At 50.6% G+C, this 24,070-nt stretch overlaps 1 protein-coding gene across 5 annotated transcripts in view; it reads right to left on the reverse strand.

Annotated features, from left to right (window-relative positions):
- Window positions 1–24,070, reverse strand: part of LOC119443027 (uncharacterized) — a 130,492-nt gene that overhangs the window by 99,438 nt on the left and 6,984 nt on the right. For all 5 annotated transcript variants that reach the window (XM_049660454.1, XM_049660451.1, XM_049660455.1 and 2 more), the window contains exons 3-4: window positions 17,785–17,951; window positions 1,260–1,592 (exon numbers count right to left, since the gene is read on the reverse strand). In XM_049660454.1, coding sequence (XP_049516411.1) covers window positions 1,260–1,592; window positions 17,785–17,951 — 500 coding nt within the window. The remainder of the gene's footprint in view (window positions 1–1,259; window positions 1,593–17,784; window positions 17,952–24,070) is intronic.

Raw genomic sequence — 24,070 nt, forward strand, 5'->3', positions numbered from 1 at the left:
TGTTTTTTGTAATTTCTTTTGGCAGTAACTAGTGTATGTGATGCGGTCCTGCACAGAGGGTTGGAGGCCAGAGACCGCATTTTCTTAACTTTTGACTGGTTGCCCGGATGATCTCGTTTTGTTCTCTCAACGATTCCCGGATGTTCTCGTTTGAGTGCCCGGATAACAACTCCTGCTTTTGGCTCAGGGTCACAGTCAAGGTTGCCGAGAACGAGAGCTAAAAGCAATTCATGCTTAAGAACTTCCTACCCCGTCTCACCCTTAGGTACCCACTAAACTGCACATGGGCCAGGTAGCTCGAGCGCACAGCGCAGCTGCATTTCTCAGTATGGGCGACGCATCGAGACGACGTTGCGGGATCGTGACCTCCCTCGACCGTGCCAAATGCGTAAGCCGCGAATGTTGGCGGCATGCTTCCCTTGCTTTTCGCGAGACGCGTTGCGTACACAACCACTAACCGCGTCTTCCCACGAACAGTTCTGAACTTCTGGTTTTGCCCAATGTACTAACTCTCATCGTAAAGAAGGCAATGCAATCAAATACGACATTTCGAAGGCAGAGGGGAGACGTTGAAACTATTAAGGATGTGGCTGTCTTATAGGGCAGACCTTCGTCCTTCAAAGCAGGAGAGACATCGTCTGTTCTTGTTCATCCTACACGGGCCTGAAGCAGCAAACATTTACAATTACGCCTAGAGCACTGCACGGGCCGATTTTTTCAGCCCGACCCGTGCCCGTTTTTACGTTGGGCTGCCCGCCCGAGCCCAACCAAATGTTTTATGGCGAGACCCGGGCCCAGAAATAATCTACGTTACCCGTCCGGCCTGGCCCACCACCCCTTTATCTTAAGCCCGAGCACGGCTCGAAACCGGCCCGAACCCGGCCCGAACCCGGCCCAAGACCGAAAAAGACATGTTTTTCAGAGTCGAGACGCGCGAGGATAACTCGCTGCACGTTACAATGCACACCACCAGAATGTCTGAGCCCGGCCCGGGCCCACGTCAAAAAACCCGAGCCCGGCCCGGTCCCGGGTCGAAAAGCACATGCCGTGCCTGATCCCGGCCCGAGCCCGTGAAAAAACTGCTCTACCCGGCCCGGCATGGCCCACGGGCCGGGCGGGGCCTAGGATTTCGGGTAAGCCCGAGCCCGTGCAGTGCTCTAATTACGCTTAAATGCCACACTCATAGACACCTATGTTCATAATTATTGCGAAGACAGTGTAGTTTAAAAGCAGATAACATGAGTGCAGTTTCTGCCTACCTTCAAGCACCACGGTGACGACGTTCGACCAGGCGATGCTACCTGACGGCAGCGCCTTCAGACCGCACCGGTATCTGCCCTGGCTGGACACGTCGCTGTGCGTGTACGCATTGGGCTCGCTCGCTTTCTCCGGCTGCAGGGACGGGTACGTGTGGTCGAGGAAGACGCCGTTCTTGGTCCACACGTGCGCGTACGCGTAGCTGCCCGGCGGCGCCTCCCTCAGCACGGTGCCGTTGCGCAGCTTAGCGCGGCACGTGAGTCTCAGGTTGTGCAGGTTCCAGCTCAATAGAACCGGTGGCTGGTTGGACGTCAGTTCCACGCTCACCGCCTCGTCTGCGGACGGGGAGAAGAGCATCGTAGGAAAAAGTGAGAGTCACCGGGCAGCCAAGTATGATTTGTGTGCCCTATTTCTAAGTAGAAGATATGTTGCGAATGAATAAGCAATTACCTATGCGAAGCTCTGTCACGTGCAAGTCAGCACATATAATTTGATTTCATCAGAAAGAAATAGCTATCTCCTGTACTTATTCCCAGTTAGTCTAGCCCTGTATGACATTTCTACTGCAATAGTCGCGTTTAAAGCAACATTGGAACCTGCATGCATTTAGATCTATACTCGTCCCACGTGCCTAAAAAAAAGAGAAAAAACAACCAGTGATTGTTACGAGCACTTACGTTTGTAAATTTTAGTAACCAAAAGCGTTTTCCTTTGTGACACTAAAAAGAGGTTTGGTACGGTCACGAACAGCGGAAACACATCTACTGCAAAGGCACGACGAACCATGTACGATATAGTTACGCTGCAGTTTTAAAGCACCGGCCCTGCGCAGTCTGCAACGTGAAATGATGGTCATTATACGAGCGTCGAGCGCTTTACTAACTGCACCGTTGCAAGGCACTTGCGGCGTTACTGTGAAGAGAATATTTTCTAATTTTAGTGAACACCACAGCAGCGCATCATCATGGCTAACTGTACAAATTGTTACGGGGAAAGAGACGTTTAAGTTATATTTACAGAATATTTACAACTGGCATACAGGGCATACAAGATGCAAAACGAGTCCGCGCGACATCAGAGAGCGTCGTCGTCTTCTGTGTTGTCCTCAGCCTTGTCTCAAACATTGCTTGGTAAGATGACGCCCGCTGGGAAGGCGCCGTCCCAGTGCGTGCTGGATCGTGCGAGTGGTATCGCTTAAGGCGTGTGACGTGGACGGGATCGATGGAAGATCGAGACGTGGTGGAATCGAGAGGCGTGATTTCATATGTGACGTTGATCACTTGGCGCAAGACCCGGTACGTGCCAGAGTAAGGCGAAATCAACTTTTTGAAGAGGCCAACTCGCCGTGACGATGTCCAAAAAAGAACCATATCACCAGGGTTGAAGTGGGCATTGCAGGTGGCGGGCATCATAGAAGCGTCCTTGCTTTTCCTGCGAAGCGGTAAGGCGAAGGCGTACAATCTGGCGGGCATCGACAGCTCGGAAAATCGCTTCACGGACGTATGCTGACGACGAGTCAAGAACGGCGGGAAGCATTGTGTCAAATGACAGCGTAGGATTTCTTCCGTACAGGAGATAAAACGGAGAAAAACCCGCAGAGTCATGTCGGGAGCAATGATAGGCAAATGTTACGAAGCCTAGAGCGGCGTCCCAGTCATGATGGTCGGTGGAAACATGCTTAGCAAGCATGTCTATGATAGTTCTGTTAAGACACTCAGTGAGGCCGTTGGTCTGAGGGTGGTACGCCGTTGTCAACTTGTGTTTTGTAGCGCAGGAGTGCAGGAGGTGTTGGACAACCTTCGATATGAAATAGCGGCCCCGGTCTGGGAGGAGCTGTCGAGGAGCACCGTGGTGAAGGATAAAGTCTTCGACTTGAAGTCGGCAACGTCGGTTGCACAGCTGGTTGGAAGCGCCCGAGTGATCGCGTACCGGGTCCTGTAGTCGGTAGCGACTGCTATCCACTTATTTCCGCTTACAGAGAGCGGGAAAAGGCCAAGAAGGTCAAGACCAACCCTAAAGAATGGCTGCGACGGTACGTCAAGGGGTTGAAGGCGGCCAGCTGGGAGTACTGCTGGTTTCTTGCGGTGCTGGCATTTTTCACAGGAAGCGACGTAACGGCAGACGGAACTGTAAATGCCGGGCCAAAAAAGCGATTTAGAACACGGTCAAACGTCCTAGAGACTCCGAGGTGACCGGCGGTAGGAGTGTCATGTAGCTGTGTGAGGACAGTTTGACGCATGTGTGCAGGAATAACCAAGAGCAGTTCAGGACTGTCAGGGTGCATGTTGTAACGGTACAAGACGCCATGCTGCAGCACAAACGTACGCAGAGGAGGGGAACGTGTTTCAGAAGTCAGCCGGAGAATGACGTCTCGAAAGTAGGGGTCACCGTGGTCACGGTGTTGCTCATCTCCGATGCTCTGAAACGCCGTAAGCGACAGCACGCAGGTATGCTCGCAACTGTCGGGAAGCTCCGGTGGGTCTACTGGATGGCGCGAGAAGGAATCAGCATCTTCATGCAATCGGCCGCTCTTATGCACACCTGTGTATGAGTACTCTTGGAGTCGTAGAGCCCACCGACCCAGACGGCCACTAGGATCCTTTAGGGCTGAAAGCGAGCATAAGGCATGATGGTCTGTGATCACTGTGAACGGTCGGCCGTACAAGTAAGGGCGAAATTTACCCACTGCCCAAACGATGGCAAGGCACCCGTGTTCAGTAATGCAATAATTACGCTCCGCTTGGGAGAGAAGATGGCTAGCGTACGCAATAACACGATCGCAACCTTTCTGGCGCAGAGCCAAAACAGCGCCGATTCCATCACCGCCGACATCGGTTCGAACTTCCGTTGGAGCGGTCACATCAAAATGGGCTAGAACTGGTGTTGAAGTGAGCCGCACGATTAGCTCAGCGAACGCAGTAGCTTGTTCCGGGCCCCAGAAAAAAACTGCGTCTTTCTTGAGAAGTTCTGTGAGAGGACGTGCAACGTTAGCGAAATTGCGTACGAACCGGCGGAAGTGTGAGCAGAGGCCAACAAAGCTTCGAACGTCGGTGGCACAAGTCGGCACGGGGAAATTCTTGACGGCGCGAACTTTCTCTGGATCGGGGCGGACGCCGGAAGAATCGACGAGATGTCCGAGCACAGTTAGTTGCCGGTGGCCGAAGTGGAATTTTGATGAATTAAGCTGAAGCCCAGCCATGCGCAAAACAGAAAGAATTGTCGAAAGACGCTCGAGGTGCGTGCTAAGAGTTGGTGAAAAGCCAGAAACGTCATCGAGGTAGCACAGGCAGATTGACCACTTAAAACCGTGAAGGAGAGCGTCCATCATACGTTCAAATGTAGCGGGGGCATTACATAACCCGAATGGCATCACATTAAACTGATAGAGGCCATCAGGTGTAATAAAAGCGGTGTTTTCACGGTCCATGTCGTCAACTGCAATGTGCCAGTATCCGGAGCTAAGCTTTATCGAAGAAATATATTTGGCACCATCTAAACAATCGAAGGCGTCACCTATCCGCGGCAAGGTGTACACGTCTTTTTTGGTTTCTTTGTTGAGATGGCGATAGTCGGGACGCAGAAGCGCCAGCTGTCATCTTTCTTTCGCACGAGCACGACCGGAGAAGTCCAAGGGCTGCTAGAAGGCTCAATGATATCTCGGGCAAGCATCTTATCGACTTCCTTCTGTATAACTTGGCACTCAGTAGGGGAGACCCGGTAGGGCCGTCGGTGTATCGGGTTAGCCTCGCCGGTGTTTCACAACGGCTGTTTGACCCAGTGGCCGGTCATCGAGATCGCAAATGTCCCGGTACGAGGCGAGATGGCATCGAAGTGCGTCCGCATGGTGGGCCGGAAGGTCAGGAGCGATCACTGTCGTTAGAGGTTCTTAATCTAGGGTTGCAGGGAACGAACCAGCAGGGGTACACGACGCAGTGTCACCAGATAAGGCAGAAATATGGTAGTCGGAAGCCAGGGCCAAGGTTGCAAGAGGTATGCCCTGAGGTAGCACTTGAGGACAGGGGCCAAAATTCACTACACGAAGACAGGTGGCATTGTCTTTTATGCGGACAACCGTGTGGGGAAATGCGACATCCTGCGACAGTAGAATGGTGGCTTTAGGCGACAGGACGTAATCGCCGTCGGCGACAGGTGGATCGGGTGAAACGGCAATATACGTCACGGTTCGGCGAGGTAGGCGAACGTAATCGGTGGAACATAGTAGACTGGGCGTAGGATCAGAAGGGTTAACGACATACGGTAGGGCGACTTGGACAACACAGCAGAGCAGTCAATAATGGCCGAATGTGCCGACAGAAAATCAAGGCCTAAGATGATTTCGTGTGGGCACTGCTCCAAGACATAAAACGCAACATATCTATGGTGTCCGGCTACAGTGACACGGGCGGCGCACATCCCAGCGAGAGCTTGAGTTCCACCGTCGGCTATGTGGACAATGGCAACCGGGGCAGGAGTTAGGACTTTCTTTAGGCGCGTACGGGGGTTCGATGTGTGCTCCTGTGTCAATAAGTGCTGTTACAGGCATACCATCTACGTCCACGTTGATGAGGTTGTGATGGCAAGGCAGTGTAAGCAGAGGAATTTCGGGTCGGTTCGTCATGGCAGGATCACCTCTCGGAACTGCGCCCGTTAGTTTTCCGACGAGCTGCGGGAGTAAGAAGGCGACGGAGAGCGACGAGGCAGAGGCGAGCGGGAAAGACGTGTGCGTAGCGATGGGGAACGGTTTGGTCGTGCGGGCAGAGATGTTGGCGCGTTGTCTTCTTCAATGTGTGTCGGCTGGCGGGGACTGCCAGGCGGGCGCCGGGTATTTCGATAGCTCCGTCAAGGCTGCCAGTTCCAAGAACTGCGACAGTGGCGAGAAATATGTCCGACGCGTCTACATCAGAAGCAGATAGGCCTGTCATCAAAGGTGCGCCATTCCTCCGGGTTTCAAAAAGGAGGACGAGCGTACTAATTTCGTGGTAGAGCGGGTACGCCGGGTGAACGGTTGTCGGGTCTGTGGACTGGGCTAAGTGAGCGGAGTCCGACATTGGCCAACTCTTGCCGTACAACGGTCTGAATAAGAGATATTGTTGCTTGGGAATCGTCTGGGGCGCGAATCTCGGAAGGGAGTGGGGATGCAGCTTCAATCTCCCAATGGACGATTCGCACAATACTATCAGATGCAGCTGCCGCGGGTGGGCGACGGAGGTCCTCGCAGGTAGATGTTGCAGCCGCAATTAGGAAGGCGAGAAACGTTGTGAGCAATACGACGGCTTTCGGCTTCTTCGAAGCGGCGGCATTCAGCAATGATGCCCTGCACTGTCAAAGAATTCCTGAAAACGAGGAGACCGATCGCGTTGTCCCCGATGCTTCTGAGGATATGTCCGACCTTTTCCGCTTCCGGCATCTTCGCGTCAACCTTGCGACAAAGCGCAAGCACGTCCGGCCAACAGGCTTGCCAAACAAACAGTGAGCTTTTGTTTGCACAAGTCCCCGCTGGTGAGCTCCTCTTCGTGGGTGTCAAACCAGACGCGTGCCATTCCAGCAAGGTAAAAGAGCGAGCATGACGGTGGGCGCGGGTGGCGACGAGCCCGAAGCATTCTCGCCTTGAGCTGGCATGGCCGATGCAGCCAAAGAGCGCCCGCTGCGTAAATCCGTTGTGCGCCTGGGATACCCCGCACCTTCCACCACTTGTTGCGGAGAAAGAGAGGTTTAAATTATACTTACAGAATATTTACAACTGGTACACAAGGCATTGTTGTTGTTGCCTATCACGCATGTGGCTCCTACCCACGGCGGGGGATTGGCCAAGAAATGGGTGGATTATTCCAAATTAATATGGAGGATAAATTTCCGAATATCTATGGAATTACTATTGAATAGCGTAGAATTATATGTGAAAATAAATGAGGAAAACGATATCGAATGAGTAATAATTATTTTAAAAGTACAAAAAAGATAGAATTTAGCAAGGTATTAGTTTGGATTCTGTAAAAAACGTTTGGACAGCGAAGCAAGCATCCCTGTGGCTGAATCCCAAAGTGGACGCCTCGAACGAAAGAATATTAGGTTCTGTTAAGTCCAGGCCAAGCCTTCGAAAATGTATTTCCAACAATCGTTTTCTTGCCGGAGTAAAGCGGCGACAAGATAGAAGAAAGTGATGTATCGTCTCTGCCTCATTACAAAACGAGCAGAAGGGGAAGGGAACCAAACCCGACCTGTGTAAGGATTACAAGATGCAAAACCAGTCTGCGCGACATCAGAGAGCGTCGTCGTCTTCTGTGTTGTCCTCAGCTTTGTCTCGAGCATTGCTTGGTAACAATATCAGTTGCAGCGAGTCATAATGGCAGCCTGAAGGGCTCAAATACATGCAATGTACAACGAATAAAAATAACAGAGAAACAACTGGAGCACCTCCGGCTACTTTCTCGGCAAAAGCTCACAAAGCGTGAATATCGTTCAGGACAAATGAAGACGTGGTAGAGAATGTGGGCCATTTTTTTCTAAAGTGTTTATAGAGGCTTGTTGTACATGAACCTTTCGATACCAATAATTCTGGTGATGTAGTCGAGTTCATGCAATATTGTGATAACGCGAAATATGCGTTTTCAGTGGACATTGAATATTTATTTTACTCAATACCTTGTGCTGAGTCGTTTCCATCCATGAGGGCCTGTATTGAAGAAAATAGTAATGTTCCCTTTCAGCACTGGATTGGTCTGTCAGTTGAAAATGTTATTGTGATTTTCTGGTTTCTTCTCTATCACTCCTACACTTGCGCGTCCGAGACGCACCGCCAAAACAGTCTTCGCAAGCGAGGACTACTGCCGCTACGGATAGCACCGATAGGTTCGCTGGAGGCTTCCGATGGATTTGAAGCAGACGCAGATGAAGCTTGAAGAAACTTTGTATTTACAAGAAATACAAAAAATACACATTGAGATGCAAGGTGGAACTGGCACACATAGGGCGACTCTATATTGGCAGAGCCAATGGTGCATAGCACCGTAAGTTGGACCCAGAACGCTTGGTCGGAGCTACAGAGCCACGTTTTCTAGCCCTCGGTGCCCCGCCCCAAACATGTAAAGCCCAATGACCACCGAGTGGCTATGAGAGTGGTCTGCCAGCACACCAATCACTAATCCTGTACTAGGATCGTCGTGTTAGTGGTCCGCCGGCTATTCCAGCAATGCGCTTCGTCCAAGCGCCTTTTCATTTGCCACGTTTTATGGTATTTTTCTCCTCTCCCTCAAAACAACATACAAAAACACAACGCGCCAACGGGAGAGGATTACAAATGCATAGCACGGGCACTCCGCACAGGGGCACAGAGGCCAACACGATGGGCTGAATAAAATACTACTAACAGCCAGCACTGCAACAAAGTGGCAAGGTGATTGACCTATGCTTTGTCGCCCCGTCTCCCCTCGTAACCGCGCACACTCGTCGGAAAAATCCGATAACGTAGTAGCTTAGTAATTACGGGCCATAAATGAACGAAAGCTGTCAATGCGGCACTTTATGGTCGCGTACACTTGTGAAGTAAACACTCGTTCTGAAAGGGTTCCCACAATGGTCAATTGGCTGCGGTCTTAGAAACGGTGGTGCAACAGCGGTCACAATGGGCAAGGTGCGCGTAGTGCCTGATGACTACGGCGTTTACGTGTTCTGTGCCGTCACCGCGACAGTCACTCGCTGCTGGCCATCAATTATCCCATTGTGCTTCGCTCGTCAAGCAAGGGTCTCAATGTCTGTAGGTTGTGGTTAAGTCATACTTTACGATTTTTCTGACGGATTTTACTTTGATAAATTCAATCTTTGTACACTAACGCCTTGCGCTACGCGGAGGGCCTCTGTGGTCGGGGTGGTGCGGGATGAATTTCTTCGCCGCAAATGCCGTTGCTTACGCCGAAGCCGGCGCCCGACGCCAGATTTTCTGCGACCCAGGGCCCTTAACGCTATCGCGGTAAAAGTAAAGATGCGGCGGCGAGAGGGGCCCCGGAAGTGTATCACATCACGAAAATGCGATGGAGGTGTGCCAGTGACAAGCCTCTTTCGTTATATGATGCGGAACTTGCTTCCTTGGACGCTACGCTATGAAAACTTTTTTTCGATGTTGTCCATTTGTAACCCCCCTCGCCAATGTAACGCATGCGCAACTCCTATGCTTTAAAAAAGTATGTCCTAAGAAATGAGAATTCAGTTGGTAGTGGCGCTCCGTTTGACTTTCTGATGTTTTTCGTCGTGTGTAGCATTGCATTTGTTTGCGCCCTTCAGATTGTCGTTGAGATGTACCAACTCGCCCAGCAACAAGTTCTGCAGGGAATGACTGGAAATTGCGCGCGACGGTCCTGGAAGCATACTCACGCCAGTTTTTATCCAGTGTCTTTTACTTGTAGAACATTGGTAGATATCGCACGAGAGATGCGCTGCATTGCGAGGTATTACGCGCCGAAGCCATGATTTGATTATGAAGCACGTCGCAGTGGGGAGGAGGGGGGGCTCTGGATTAATTTTGCCCACCAAGGGATCTTTAACACGGCCCCAATGCGCGGGAAACAGACGTTCTTGCGTTTCGCCCCCATCGAAATGCGGCCGCCACGACTGCAACAAGAGATAGGCTCACTCCTTCGAATAATTCTAGGGTACTACGTGCCCAAACCACGATCTGATTACGAGGCATGTTGTAATGGAGGATTACGGATTATCTTTTGACCACCTTCGGTTCTTCGACATGCATGTAAATCTAAGATCACGAGCGTTCTTGTATTCCGCCCCCATCGAGATGCAGTCACCGCTGCCGAGATCGAACCCGCGTCCTCGATCTAAGCAGCGCTACGCCATTCAGCTAAGCTACCGCAGCGCGCGTGAGTAGTGCGCTTCCTCGTCCTCCCTCTTAGATACAATGCGCTAGCTGTTCACATGAATTCGACTATGGCGATTTGTGGCTTTCAATTTATCCCCGTCTGCTGTGCTGAGTCGATGCGCCTTTGTAGCGCTTTTTTACACTGGACAGGAACTCGACCTGCCAAAAAGACAACGCAACGCTCATCTGCCGCATATTCGTAAATGTGGCTACTTAAAACTGCAGCGACAGCGGTGAAAGACAAAACCAGGCAGAAATGTTGCCAACAACAGAAACTGTTCCCACGCCCCCCGAAAGCGCACGGTTCAGTTAAAACTTGCCAGATTAATTGACGAAATCGCAAGGTCCGTATCATGCCCGATTATATCGCGGGGAGTTTTCGGGTGCTTTTAAAGCATTCCTTGGTGACTGCGCTGACCATTTTCGACTGCCCCGTGTGGTTATTTATACCATGTTCTGTGGCCTGGATGTTCTTGGTCGGCCTTCACAAAAAACGCAAGAATTGCTTGCAAGAGCAGAAACCAGTAAATCATCATGTTGGACCAATTAATATCGAAGGCGGCTGTTGAATGGAAAACATTCCTTACGAACACAAGTTTTTGTGAATTCGATCCCTGGTTTTTTAACGTTTCGCCAAAACGTAGATAGAGGGTTTCAGCCGGCGCAAGTTCCAAGCGCTTGCTCAATTTGTGGTGCCATTCGTGAGTTGCCTTTTGGCTTACACCTAGAGCAACAGCACAGCTAGGCTTCCAAGATTCGGTGGTATTGGCCTCGAGGACATACCGTGGCGCCACTTGCTGGAATCTCTCCATGACGTAGAAAGTGACATAACTTGATACCAGCTTGGAAGGGTTCGGCATATCGAGCAGTTCAGCTACGGTTAATTCTGGCTGTCTTATAGTTTTAAGGGCTATATGTGTGGCGTCTTGGCTGCGAAACAACCTAGCGTATTCATCCCGGCCTGATGTGACATACTTTTGCCGCAATAACAGTACTGTTTACAGCATTCGTCGCGGGGAGTGGGGCTTGCCACTTTCGCCAGAATTAGCCCGGGACGATGATTTATCACCGGTCCATTAAAACACATGGAACTTCAACCGCCTATATTTTTGTCTCGTCAATGCGCGCTTCCGCCGTGTGCGCGCATGCAAGTCGCATGCATCTCTGCGCACGGTATTTTGACTGATGTCATATCAAGCGAGCCCGCTTCAAACCTTGTGTGCATCGCTTGTTCGACTCTTGCGATCGCTATATTATTTCGTTTTCAGGGATTTTATCAGCCAAACATCTCGCTGCCGCTTCATTTTGGGCTACGCATGAAAACTCAATCTGGGCTCGGTCCAATGCGCCGGGCAGTGCGGCATCGAGCAGTAAACAATGCTTTAAGAGTGGTCAACTCAATTTCTGCCTTGGGAATGAAACACATTATCTACAACCCTAAAATCAAGGCCTCAATGCTTCAATCGCCCTGCTACCAAGCTGCTATGGCTGCTCGGCAAATGCGCGAAGGCGCGAACGCGAGTCACGTAATGTCACTTTCTACGTCATAGCGAGAGCAGCGCCAGTCTCTCCAGTGGTGGCCCCAGAGGCCAATAAAATGAAGAAACCGCCTAATATGGGAGCCCAATGTCTATCTATATGAGCCAAACACATAGGGAAAAGGCTGAATCAACGAAAAGAAAAAAATATTTTGCGGGAACTTTTTGAGCAATAGGTGGGAAACACCAGGCAGAAAACTGAAAGTGGGCTTCACCCCAAGCCACCTACGGCTTCGTTTAGAATTTGTGCAGACAGCTGTCGTGACATGTGAACCATAGATGAACATTTCGTTAGCTTTACATCACGTGTAATTGCCAATGCAGGCAGAGACCTTGCATCGGGCTGTCTCCTCTGATAGTGCTATCAAAAGAAAGTGAGTCGCAGCGAAACTTCTTTTTTTTCGCTTGCTGTGTTCTTGCCCTAAACCAACAAATGACGCTCACTACCAGTCATTCAGTGTTGGCCGACGACATTTAGCCAGAAACTCCTTATTCAATACCGAAGCTCAGCAAAAAAATGTGTTCTGGTGTGTTGCCTGTAGGCAACACTCGTCAATAAAGGGCTTATCATAGATTGCGCGCTTGTTGCGCTTTTCCCGGACAATTGCGGTCCAAAAGCGGGGACGCAACATTGGAAGTGGGTATTCTGCGCAAGCTGGTGATCTTTTACAACTGAACTGAACCCGATGAATCAACGCACGCATCAGAGGGATGCTGACTTGGCTAGAGCTGCGGGCGCAGATCGCGAGCTGTTGACGCTGGCTGAGACTGACTTTGTTCCCGACGTGCAACCCTTCCGCCTGACGTCCAACGATAATAAACCCCCTTCCAAAGTGGTGGAGGTGCGGGGTCTTCAAACCTGGCACTCCGAAGTCAGACACTACCACCTACCCCGACAATGCCTGACGAAACCACCCAAGAAGCCGTCGCCCCATCTCCCCAGGCCTTCGTAAACGGCGCGCTGCGCCAGCGCGACTCTCCCTTCTTTAGTGGAACAGATGACCACGATGTGGAAGATTGGCTGGCGACGTTCGAAAAGGTGAGCGGCCACAATAAGTGGGAGGACCCGTCGAAATTACAGAATGTGTCGTTCTACCTCAAGGACGTCGCAAGCCTGTGGTACCACAACCATGAGTCCGACTTCGCTACATGCTTCGCAGACGTGTTCGACCGCCCTGCCGCGCGCAAGCTTCGCGCCGAGCAGCGCCTCCGCGAACGTGCGCAGCAGCAGGGCGAAAATTTAACAAGCTACATAGAAGACGTCATAGACTTGTGCAAGCGCCTGAATCCGTCCATGCCCGAGCAAGAGAAGATTAAACACATCTTGAAAGGCATTGACGACAATGCCTTTCAAATGCTGCTGGCAAATGTCCACCCACCGTAGCTGAGCTTCCAACCTTGTGATAGAGCTTTCACGAGCTCCGTAAGCAGCGCGTCTTAGTTCGGCGGCCGACAACAGACGATTACCTCGCCGCCTTAACCATCGCTGGTGACCACGAGACGCTACTGTCGAAAATCAAAGAATATGTGCGTGAGGTAGTAGCACGGCAGCTCTCGCGTATATCGCATTTACCGACCCCAGAAGTGCCGACGCAGAATCTTGCGCCGTCTCTCTGAGAAGTTATTTAGGAGGAAGTCTCCGAGGTGTTGCCGTCCACCGCTCCGCCGACACCTGTTGCCGCACCACTCACTTATGCGGCTGCGGCGGCAAAGCCTCCGCGTCGACCACCAGCGTGGGCCCCTCAACCTCTCCGACAGCCACCGGCGCCATTCCCTGGTGCGCAGCAGCACATCGTCAATCCGTGGCGCACTGCTGACAACCGACCGATATGTTACTCTTGCGAAATTCCCGGTCACGTGGCGCGCTTCTGCCGTAGGCGCTTCGCCGCTGCCTCAGTTGCACCAAGATACCGCTACTATTCTTTCCGGCCCCAGTACTACGCTCCACAAGACACTGAGGTATACCTGAGGTCCACCTGAGGTATACGCACGAGACACCCAGCCTGACTACGACTTTCCACGCTTTGCTTCACGTCGATCACCTCCACCACGCCCATTCTTTGTCAGGAGGCACGAGCTGCGTCGTCGTCGACCTGTGTAAGTCCTCACTTGTCCCCCGCCAATGTTGTCGAAGATTTTGTTGAAGGTGTTCGAACTCTTGCGTTCGTCGATAGTGGTCCCACAATATCCGTAATTAGTCAGAAACTTTGCCGCTCTCTTCGTAAAGTGACAACGCCACCTACAGCGTTTTCCATCAGTACTGCAAGCGCACAGCGAATCCATCCGATTGCAGCATGTACGGCTGAAGTCGTCATTGGCGATGTACTGTACAACATTGAGTTTATTGTGTTGATATCATGTTCACATGGTGTGATCCTTGGGTCGGATTCCTTGTCACTCAATCACGCTGTTATAGACTGCGCTCACGCTAAGATGGAACTGTCTGTATTTGGCGATGTGACTTCTGCCCATATGCCCGTGCGTGGTGTTAAAAAAATTATAGGGTTTTACGTGCCAAAACCAGTTCTGATTATGACGCATGCCGTAGTGGGGGACTCCAGAAATTTGGACCACCTGGCGTTCTTTAACGTGCACCAAAATCTAAGTACACGGATGTTTTTTGCATTTCGCCCCCATCGAAATGCGGCCGCCGTGGCCGGGATTCGATCCCGCGACCTCGTGCTCAGCAGCCCAACACCATAGCCACTGAGCAACCACGGCGGGTCGTGCCTGGTGTTGACAAGCTTGTCGTGGCTGCAGACACTGACCTTCACCCTCCCAGTGCCGTCATTGTTCCTGTTTATTGTGCTGTCCTTACTGAAACACAGATCCGTTCACGCCAGCTGACGTATTCAGTCGCCGCCACCATGCGTCGCAGCCATTTGCCGTCCTATCATTTCACCAGGATGCCTCCGGAATACTTATTTCCAATGCTACCTCATGTCCTCGCACGTTGCGCCGTAATGAGATGCTTGGCCATGATCAGTCAGTCGACGATGATGTTTTTGTGCCTATTGATTTCTACGAGCCCAATCCGAAGCGTGAGCTGAACACGCTGACACCTCACCCTGCGTCTGATGACGTGCCCTCGGACGTATTTTTCCCTTCCATCGACAGTAACCTCGCTCCGGAACCACGTGCGCAGCTTCTGATGCTTCTCAACTAATTTAGAAGTTCGTTTGACTTCCTTGAAACATCATTATCTCGAACGAACAGCGTTGTTTACAAAATTGACACCGGAACCAACACCCCTTTGCGCCAGTGCCCATACCCTGTATCACCAGCGGAGCGTCGTATGGTTACGGAGCAAGTTAACGACGTGCTTCAATGTGGAGTCATCATGCCTTACTGTAGTCCTTGGTCATACCCCGTAGTGCTGGTCAAGAAAAAAGACGGTTTCATTAGGTTTTTGTAGACTACCGGCGTCTCAACAATATTACTAGAAAACATGTTTAACCTCTTCCCCGCATAGACGACGCCCTCGATTATCTACAAGGCGCCGAATTCTTCCATTTACTCGACTTGCTTTCGGGTTATTGGCAAGTCCCGATGGCCGAGTGTGACCGTCCAAAGACCGTGTTCGTCACACCAATGGGCTAGCTGTACGAATTCACAGTCATGCTATTTGGCCTTTGCAATGCGCCTGCAACATTCGAGAGAATGATGGACAGCATTTTACGCGGTCTAAAATGGCAGATCTGTCTGTGCTATCTAGATGACGTCGTCATGTTCGCCCCCGATTTCGCTACACATCTCGTCCGCCTGCGCACGATTCTCTAGTGCCTTACCAACGCAAGTTCAGCTCAACCTGAAGAAGTGTCACTTCGTGGCTCGCCGAGTCACCATACTGGGTCATGGCGTCTCAAAACACGGCATTCTTCCTGATCCTGAGAAACTTCGCGCCGTTGCGGAGTTTCCTAAGCCGACTACCGTAAAAGAACTGCGCAGCTTTGTGGGCTTATGCTCGTATGTTCGTCGCTTTGTCCGAAACTTTGCCTCCACCATGGCACCGCTTACGAAGCTACTTGCAGGACCTAGCTGGCGACCTTTCAAATATGACTCAAGCCTGCGACGACGCCTTCACTACAATACGGCATCTGCTTACCTCACCACCCATTCTGCGCCATTACGACCCGACTGCGCCAACCGAAGTACACACGGACGCCAGCGGCGTCGGTCTTGGTGCAGTAGTCGCGCAACGCAAACCAGGCTTTTCCGAGTATGTTTTAGCTTATGCAAGCCGTGCCCTCACTAAGGCGGAATCCAACTACTCGGTAACTGAAAAAGAGTGTCTCGCAATCGTGTGGGCAATAAGCAAGTTTCGTCCATACTTATACGACCACACTTTCGACGTAGTGACTGACCATCACGCTCTGTGTTGTTTGGCTTCCCTGAAGGATCCTTCAGGTCGCCTTGGACGTTGGGCTCTTCGCCTGCAAGAATGACATACGCGTGGTTTACCGATCGGGGCGAATGCACTCTGACGCGGATGCGCTCTCCCGATCTCCCGTGAACTCGATTGAAGAGCCACATTCAACTGGTGCCTATCCCTTGGCTGCTCTTACCGCCTTTGACTTGCCATCTGAACAGCGAAAAGACCCCTGGATCGCCTTTCTCCTGAATGTTCTTTCCGCTCCGCCAACTTCTGCACACCCACGTGCACTTCGCCGCCAAGCCACGTGTTTCGCGATACGGGACGAACTATTATATCGTCGCAACTATCGACCGGATGACTGTAAATGGCTGCTCGTCATCCCTAGCCACATGTGGTCCGATGCCTGCGCATACTTTTATGCTGACCCCCAACATGCTCACGCTGGTGCGCTGAAAACGTATGAGCGGCTCCACCAACGTTATTACCGGCGTGGACTACACACATATGTCCGCAAATACATTCGGTCTTACCAATCGTGTCAACGACGGAAACCATTTCCCCATTCGCCTGGACTCCTGCAGCCTTTACCGTGTCCTGCACGCCCCTTCGACCGTGTCGGAATCGATCTTTATGGCCCACTTCCGTCCTCTGTCACTGGTAACAGATGGGTCATCGTCGCAGTGGACCACCTAACGAGGTATGCGGAAACAGCCGTGCTTCCTTCGGCTGGTGCTCGTGACGTTGCGAACTTCGTCTTACGTCATTTCGTCCTCCGCCATGGCGCACCACGCGAGCTACTGAGTGACAGAGGGCGTGTGTTTGTATGCGATGTCCTTCAGGAGCTTCCTTCGTTCATGCCGCACAGTTTACCGCGCATGTACAGCCTACCACCCGCAAACCAACGGACTAACAGAGCGCTTCAACCGAACGCTGGGAGACATGCTGTCCATGTACATTGATTATGACCACTCTAACTGGGATGTCGTTCTTCCGCTCGTCACTTACGCGTATAATAATACCGCGACACAGTCGACCACCGGCTTTTCCCCAATCTTTATTTTATATGGCCGCGAACCATTCACCACACTCGACACCATTTCGCGTATCGTCTGGGCGTCTCTGAATTCAGCCCAGTTTCTGAAATGGCTCAATATACTGAAGAGTGTCGTCAGCTGGACCACTCATTTACTTCGGACAACTAAGCCCTACAGAAAGATCGCCATCACCGCAATCTGACGGAACAAGCTTTCGCCGTCGGCTCCCTCGTATGTCTCCGTATACCGTTTCATCCCCCTGGCCTGACTCCCAAGTTTGCCGCTAAGTACCAAGGCCCTTATCTCGTCATCGAGTGCCTATCTTCCGTCACCTATGTTATTGAGCCGGTCAACCCAACCTCCGATAAGCGTCGTCTTGGCCACCAGGTGGTCCACGTGACCCACCTGAAGCCATATCATGACCCCCTTATTCTCACGCCACCTTGAGTCGCCAGTATGGCTTCCCTTCGCCGCCTGGGTACTGCAGTGGGGATGAAGCAACGCATGCGGCAGTGGGGCACTGTCTTGGCTAGAGGTGCGAGTGCAGATCGTGAGCTGTTGACGCCGGCTGAGACTGTCTTTGTGCCCGTCGTGCAACCCTTCCGCCTGATGTCCAACGTTAATAAACCCCCTTTGAAAAGTATAGTTCAAGGATCTATTCTCATCAATGCTTGCAATTTATATCCATTTAACAAAGGTGCACAGTTAACCCACCTGACACGTCGAGTGGCCGCAGCTGCTTGTCCTCGATGCAGACGAACTGGTGTTGCTCGTCGCACGATCTCGTCTCAATGGCGCCGGACGAAGTGTTCAGGACCACGCAGCCGTGGTGATAATTGTACGAATCAATTACATCTCCGTAGGACAACGAAAGTGTTTGTCTGCAAGGAATCGTTAATCAAATAGTCAACCTCGTTATTCCTTTGCAGCGACGCCGTGGATCTATAGCCCGGCATGAAATTTATGAGCAGCGAATTATGGAATGTGAATACAGCCATCTGTCGATGGGGCACTGTTAATTTAATTACGGTCTCGATAATTGACTGGCGGGCATGCATATCCGGCTACATCCCGGTTGAATTCATTGATCACTTTCCCAGTAAACAAACAAAAGCAAAATCAGTAACGAGCGGGAAAATTTCATCAAGATCTGCGCTGTCTTTCAGTGCCTATCCATCGCCAGGAGCAAAGGGGTTGTTGCTGTTTCCGCCACAAAATATGACTCCACGAAGGGGATGAAAAATACACACTGCAAGGACACGCGACAAGCACAAATTAAAGAAAGAATAAAAAAGAAAACGGAATTTTGCAAACAGTATCGCTTAGATGCTTTTACCTCGTCACAGGCTTACGATTGCCTGGTGCACCTTGGCACGGCGTGACAATAGGCAAGGTGCGCGCTGAACTTTTTGAAAACTTTCTTTACAGGATGTTTCCTCACACGATATGAACATGTCTTCCATGATCTCGCTAGAATGACAACTGTATGACGTTTCAGGAATACAATGAATCAGTCTATCTCAGTGTTACTATGCATAGGCACCACTTACGCTTATGGTCACGTTCACACCGCAACAGGTATTTATAGTAAAAATCTTTAAATAAGGCATTGCTTCATTGCGGGAAATGGGATTTCGATTTATTTTGTTTTTTCTAGAAACATCTAATTTAAAGTTGTCAGTACAATGAAAACAAGTGTGAAACGGTGCATCAATATAAGTGTTGCTACATGTGTTTTTACATGCCATCAAATGATAATCATCGCATGCTACGATTACGCAATACACTCTACAGCATGTTCCGAAAAATAAGCGATCCGCGCATAAGACAGACATTCGCATAGCTTACTCCGGAGCTGAATTACAGGAGTGTAGTTTTTCAGAATCGAGGTAAATTCGAGAGTTTCTTTATTATTGGACGTCTGTTAACAAATGTATGTGCAGCGCTTGCATATGGCCGAATGCTCAGATGCTCCGATGATTTGCGTGACATACGCTCATCGTATCTGAGGTATAGTGACGTCATATATTCTGCCAGGGTGTGCTCGCTGCTAGTTATATATTTTATACTAAATTATACCATAAGCAAATGCTCAAACTGGCAACCTTTGTGAAGTTTTCGGGAACCAAAGAAGGTCCGCGCATGCGAAAATACCTTGAGATGCGTGACTCGTGACAACGCCTTCGTGGTTTAGCAGGAAATATGAAAAGCGAAGCTGCCCACTAAGAATAACTATCTCGAACCAAAAGACAAAGCCAAATACTGCAGATATATTTTGAGAACGTCATTCACCAGGCTAAACGGACTTCGTTATTCTTGTTAGTGGCAGTATAAACTTGCACATAGTACGTAGCCGAATACTACCTTTTCGTCAAGGTTTCATGTACACGCGGAAATAGCTTGCGAAAGAAATTACAGTTATCAGTACAACGCTTAGCAACTCGGTGCTTTGACTAAGGTACAGTTTCTCGCCTCGACATAAAGCATACTAATTAAGGAAACTACAAATTTGCTTGTTTTTTTCGTACGTGAATGTTTGAACGGGGCATCGTAATTTTGTTGGCCTTTAAATTGATGAATGGTTGCCAACCAAATGAAGGCGAAACTTCGTCCCGCCATATTCATGAAGCCAGTGACTCAGGACTGACGCCACCGATTTATTGTAAATTTTTTGTGCCTGGCTTTTTTTCGCCATTACAAAAGTTTCCAGCCTGAGACGTTTCTTAATATCCAACGAGCTCCAGTGCCTTCTCTAACTCATAAGCAATTAAATAGCTTTGCACGGTCAAGACGAGGGGAACACTGCCTTGGTGGCTCAGTACTGATGGCGTTCTGCTGTTGAACAAAATGTCTCCGGATCGATACCCAGCGGCCGCCAAGTGCCAGTGGGAGTGGATTGTATGAACGTCTGTATTGGAGATGCCTTGGCTGTAGACTAAAGAATGGCAGTCAGAATTAATACGGATCTCTTTCCTAGCCCTTCCAACACAAACCGAGCGGCACATACCCAGTGCTCAAAGTTGGCGTCAAAGAGTATCTTCGAGCAGCGGTACCTACCCATTCCCGCATGTACAGTGACCCATGTCGGTGTGAAACAGGTTCGTTGAAGAGCGGCACATAAGTGCACATTCTCACATGCTCAGTGACCCAAGTTGCTCGACGGCTGGCTGCGAGCCCTGTTCCCTCAGCACAGCAGTCAGATGCGCTACCCATTCGATCATGGTCTACCCACTGAGCCAGGCAGGCGGGACAATGGTTAGATAACGACATACAAACCGAGCCCCCGGAAAATGCGTGAGGTACCCAAAGAATGTTAACGCAATAAACAGAATTATATTAGACAACAAAGTACATAGTTAATAGGTGTAAGAATTAACATATACCAGCACAGGTTATCTCAAAATAAGAAAGTCATTTGCAGTTCGTGCAATCGCTTAACGAAATATAACGCGAAGCGTGCAAGAAAAGGTTGCGATGAGTGGGCACCAATGGTACACAGGATGATGACTTGGAGAGAGAGGTCGTGTCCATGCTGTGCGGCAGCCCGAGTAGACGAACGATGGCGATGGAGCAGTACCGTTTCCTGGTTGCCCCCGGGCGAACGCCAGGTAGCCGCGTCAGGTGTACCACTTCCACTGGAGGCTGCGAAGAGGAGGTGCAGTTCCCACAGAGTGAATTGCCTTGTCTTGGTTGGAGTCGTGAAGCTCGGGCCCTAAGCCCGACAGTTTCCTCCAGTGCCCGATGCATCGGCGGTGTTGTTGTTGCCTTAGAACATGGCTCATACCCACAAGGGGAACATCGGCTGTGTCTCGTCTTGCACTCCCACTGGTGATGATGATGATCTTTATGTTGTGGCACATACCCAAAGCGGGGGATTGGCCAAGATGCCGAGAGGTCATTTAAATTAATATTCGATTTATTGAATAAATAAACGGCAATAAAAGATTTCGAGACACATATTAGAAGAGAAATAATGCAGCATTGCTTGAAGATAAACTGACTCGAACTCTCCTTTACTTTCTTCATTTCTGTAAGAGCGTGCCAGTCTTTGATTGGCTTTACTGTTGTCGTTTCTTGCGGCTCCGCTCACTCGTGCCACATAGAGATGTTGGTCTTCTTTTTTTTTCATTCGGCCTGGTCCTAGTGCCATATATTCGTGTCCGTCGTGTTTCTTTTCTTTTGTCCAGCGACTGAAATCTTGCACCACTTTCGCCCACTTCACATAAAAAAGCGACGTCTCTGTTATGGTTGATTAGCATTTTTAGGGTACTTCACGCACTTTGTCGGGGCTGTCTGTCTGTCTCTAACCATTTGCCCGCCAACTAGGGTCACTGGGTCGTCCATGGTTTAATTACTCCCGTGACGAGGGAACCAGGTTCGAAACCAGTCTTTGGGTAAACTTGGGTCATGGATATGTGTGTATAGGTAAGCGCTGCTCATCAGTTAAACCATTTCGCACCAATCTATCTTACTAGGTATGTGCCAGAGCTTACGTTCCGCTCTTCAATGAACCTATTTCACCATATAACTTGGATCACTAGGTATGTGAAACTAGATATGTGGTACACTTCAATGAACCTTTTTGGTCTCAATTTGAGTCACTGGGTATTTGCAACTGGGAATGTGCCACTCGTCTAAGAACCTTTTTAACAGCAACTTACATCACTGGGTATGTGCCACAAGGCAAGTGTCGCTATTGAGTAAACCTGTTTTACGCCAGCCTGGGTCGCCGGGTAAGTGTCATTGGGTGTGTGACCGGGGGTCGAAACACACCGTCAAATAGTCACAATTTGGCCGGTCAAGAAAGGACGCCCTAAATGTGTATTAGTGCACGTGTACAGTCCCCCTAGCGAACGCAAGACCGACTTCTTGACAATCCTGAACCACGCATCCACACTGCTTTAAAAGCGGGACCGATTGATTTTCCTTGGCGATTTTAATGCATGGCACACCGAGTGGGGGTACGGGCGAGATACGAGCAAGGGAATCAATCTACTCAGCGCCACCCAGGCCCACGAGTTACTGCTGCTCACACACCCGGGACGTCCTTTCTTGACCGGCCAAATTGTGACTATTTGATGGTGTGTTTCGACTCCCGGTATTACGGTCGTGGTTGTGGCTAAGTCCATCCTTGCCACGGTCGCTACAGCTGGGTGATCAAGGTCGACGTAAAGACGATAACCACCTAGCCCATCTCTGGGAAGCTCGTAGAAGTCTCAGCAAGAGGTGGAAAAGACAGCGCCACAACCGTTACCTAAGGCGACGAATCGACCGACTGGCGGAAGAAGCAAACACCTACGCTCGAACACTCAGAACAACTGGCACAGCTTCTGTGACTCCCTCAGAGGCACACTGAGCACCAAGAAGACATGGGCCATACTGCGATGCATGCTAGATCCGACCAGTACGCGCACGGAAACGGCTAATTTCATGCGGCGACTCATAGGAAAGTACCAAGGGACGGACACTGAGCTGTTGCAACAACTCAAGACCACCTACACCGGTGAGGCTCAAACACCTACAACAGCACCCAAAGAATACCATGGGGAAGCCAACGAAGATCTAGACGCCCCCATCACCTTCGCAGAACTTTACGCAGCGGCGCAGATTTTCAAAAGGAACACAGCACCAGGACCAGAAAGCGTCACCAATGCAATGCTTCGCAATCTCAGTGACGCGGCCATCGGACAGCTTGTGCATTTGTTCAACGATCAGGTCTGGAGGAGGGGAGGTCGGGTACCAGCGCCATGGAAATCGGCCAAAACCTGGTAAGCCCAAAACCTGGTAAGCCACGAGAGATCGGACAGCTGCGGCCCATCTCATTAACATCGTGGATGGGCAAGCTCTTTGAAAGCACACCCGGCTGGCGAATCACCTCGAGCGTAACTGCCTTCTTCCCGACTCGATGTTCCGCTTTCGCAAGGGAGTCTCTGCACAGGACGTCTTCCTCATGCTAAAAGACGAGGTCATCAGTCCTCCCCCGGGCAGCCTAGACAGAATCATGCTCGCCCTTGACGTTCAAAAGGCATTTGACACCATATCTCACTCTGCAATACTAGAAGGCCTTGAGGATGTCGGATGCGGAGAAAGAACATTTCAGTACATTCAGGACTTTCTGCGTGACCGCACTGCAACAATTGCGCCCGGAGCGTCACGGTGAATCCCATATGAACTGCCTGGCCGCGGCACGCCTCAGGGTGCAATTTTGTCTCCGCTCCTATTCAATATTGGAATACGCGAGCTCGCCCTACAGTTACAGGAAGACGACGACCTCGGCGTGGCAATTTACGCCGACGACATTACGCTCTGGGCGACCAAAGGCTCATACGGGGACAGACAAAACACACTTCATCAAGCCCAAGACACGGTCGAATCATACACAAAACATGCCTGCATGAAATGCGCACCGAGGAAATCAGAATACATACATATTCGACCACCAAGAACCCAAGCCAACAGAGCTCCGCCGCTACAACTACTTCTAGACGGAGAACCCATCCGAAAAGTCCAGCAGCTACGAGTGCTCGGAATGCATATACAGGAAACGGGCAGTGCCGGCATCGCCCTGTCCAAACTCAAGCGCACGGTTCACTGTGTTGCTAGCCTCATTAACAGAATAGCACGTAGTAGAGAGGGAATGATGGAGACAGACACCATGAAACTAGTACAGGCCTTCGTCATAAGCAGAATCACTTACGCTCTTCCTTTCCAAGCGGCCCGACAAACTGACATCGACCATGCAAATCGACTGCTCCGGATTGCCTGCAAGGCGGCACTCGGCCTGCCCGAAAACATGAGCACTGCACGTCTCAGCGAGCTGGGCATGATGAACACATACGAAGAACTCGCCGCGGCCACACTCATGTGGCCGCGAAAGACTAAACGCAACACCCCAGGGGCACTCCATGCTAACGCGACTATGATACCCTCTAACGCCACAGTTCTGCGGAGACGAGACCATACTTATGCCACCTGATCTACGAACAAGAATCCATGTGAA

This window comes from Dermacentor silvarum, chromosome 1 (genome assembly GCF_013339745.2).
Source record: "Dermacentor silvarum isolate Dsil-2018 chromosome 1, BIME_Dsil_1.4, whole genome shotgun sequence".
Taxonomy (NCBI): Eukaryota; Metazoa; Arthropoda; class Arachnida; order Ixodida; family Ixodidae; genus Dermacentor; species Dermacentor silvarum.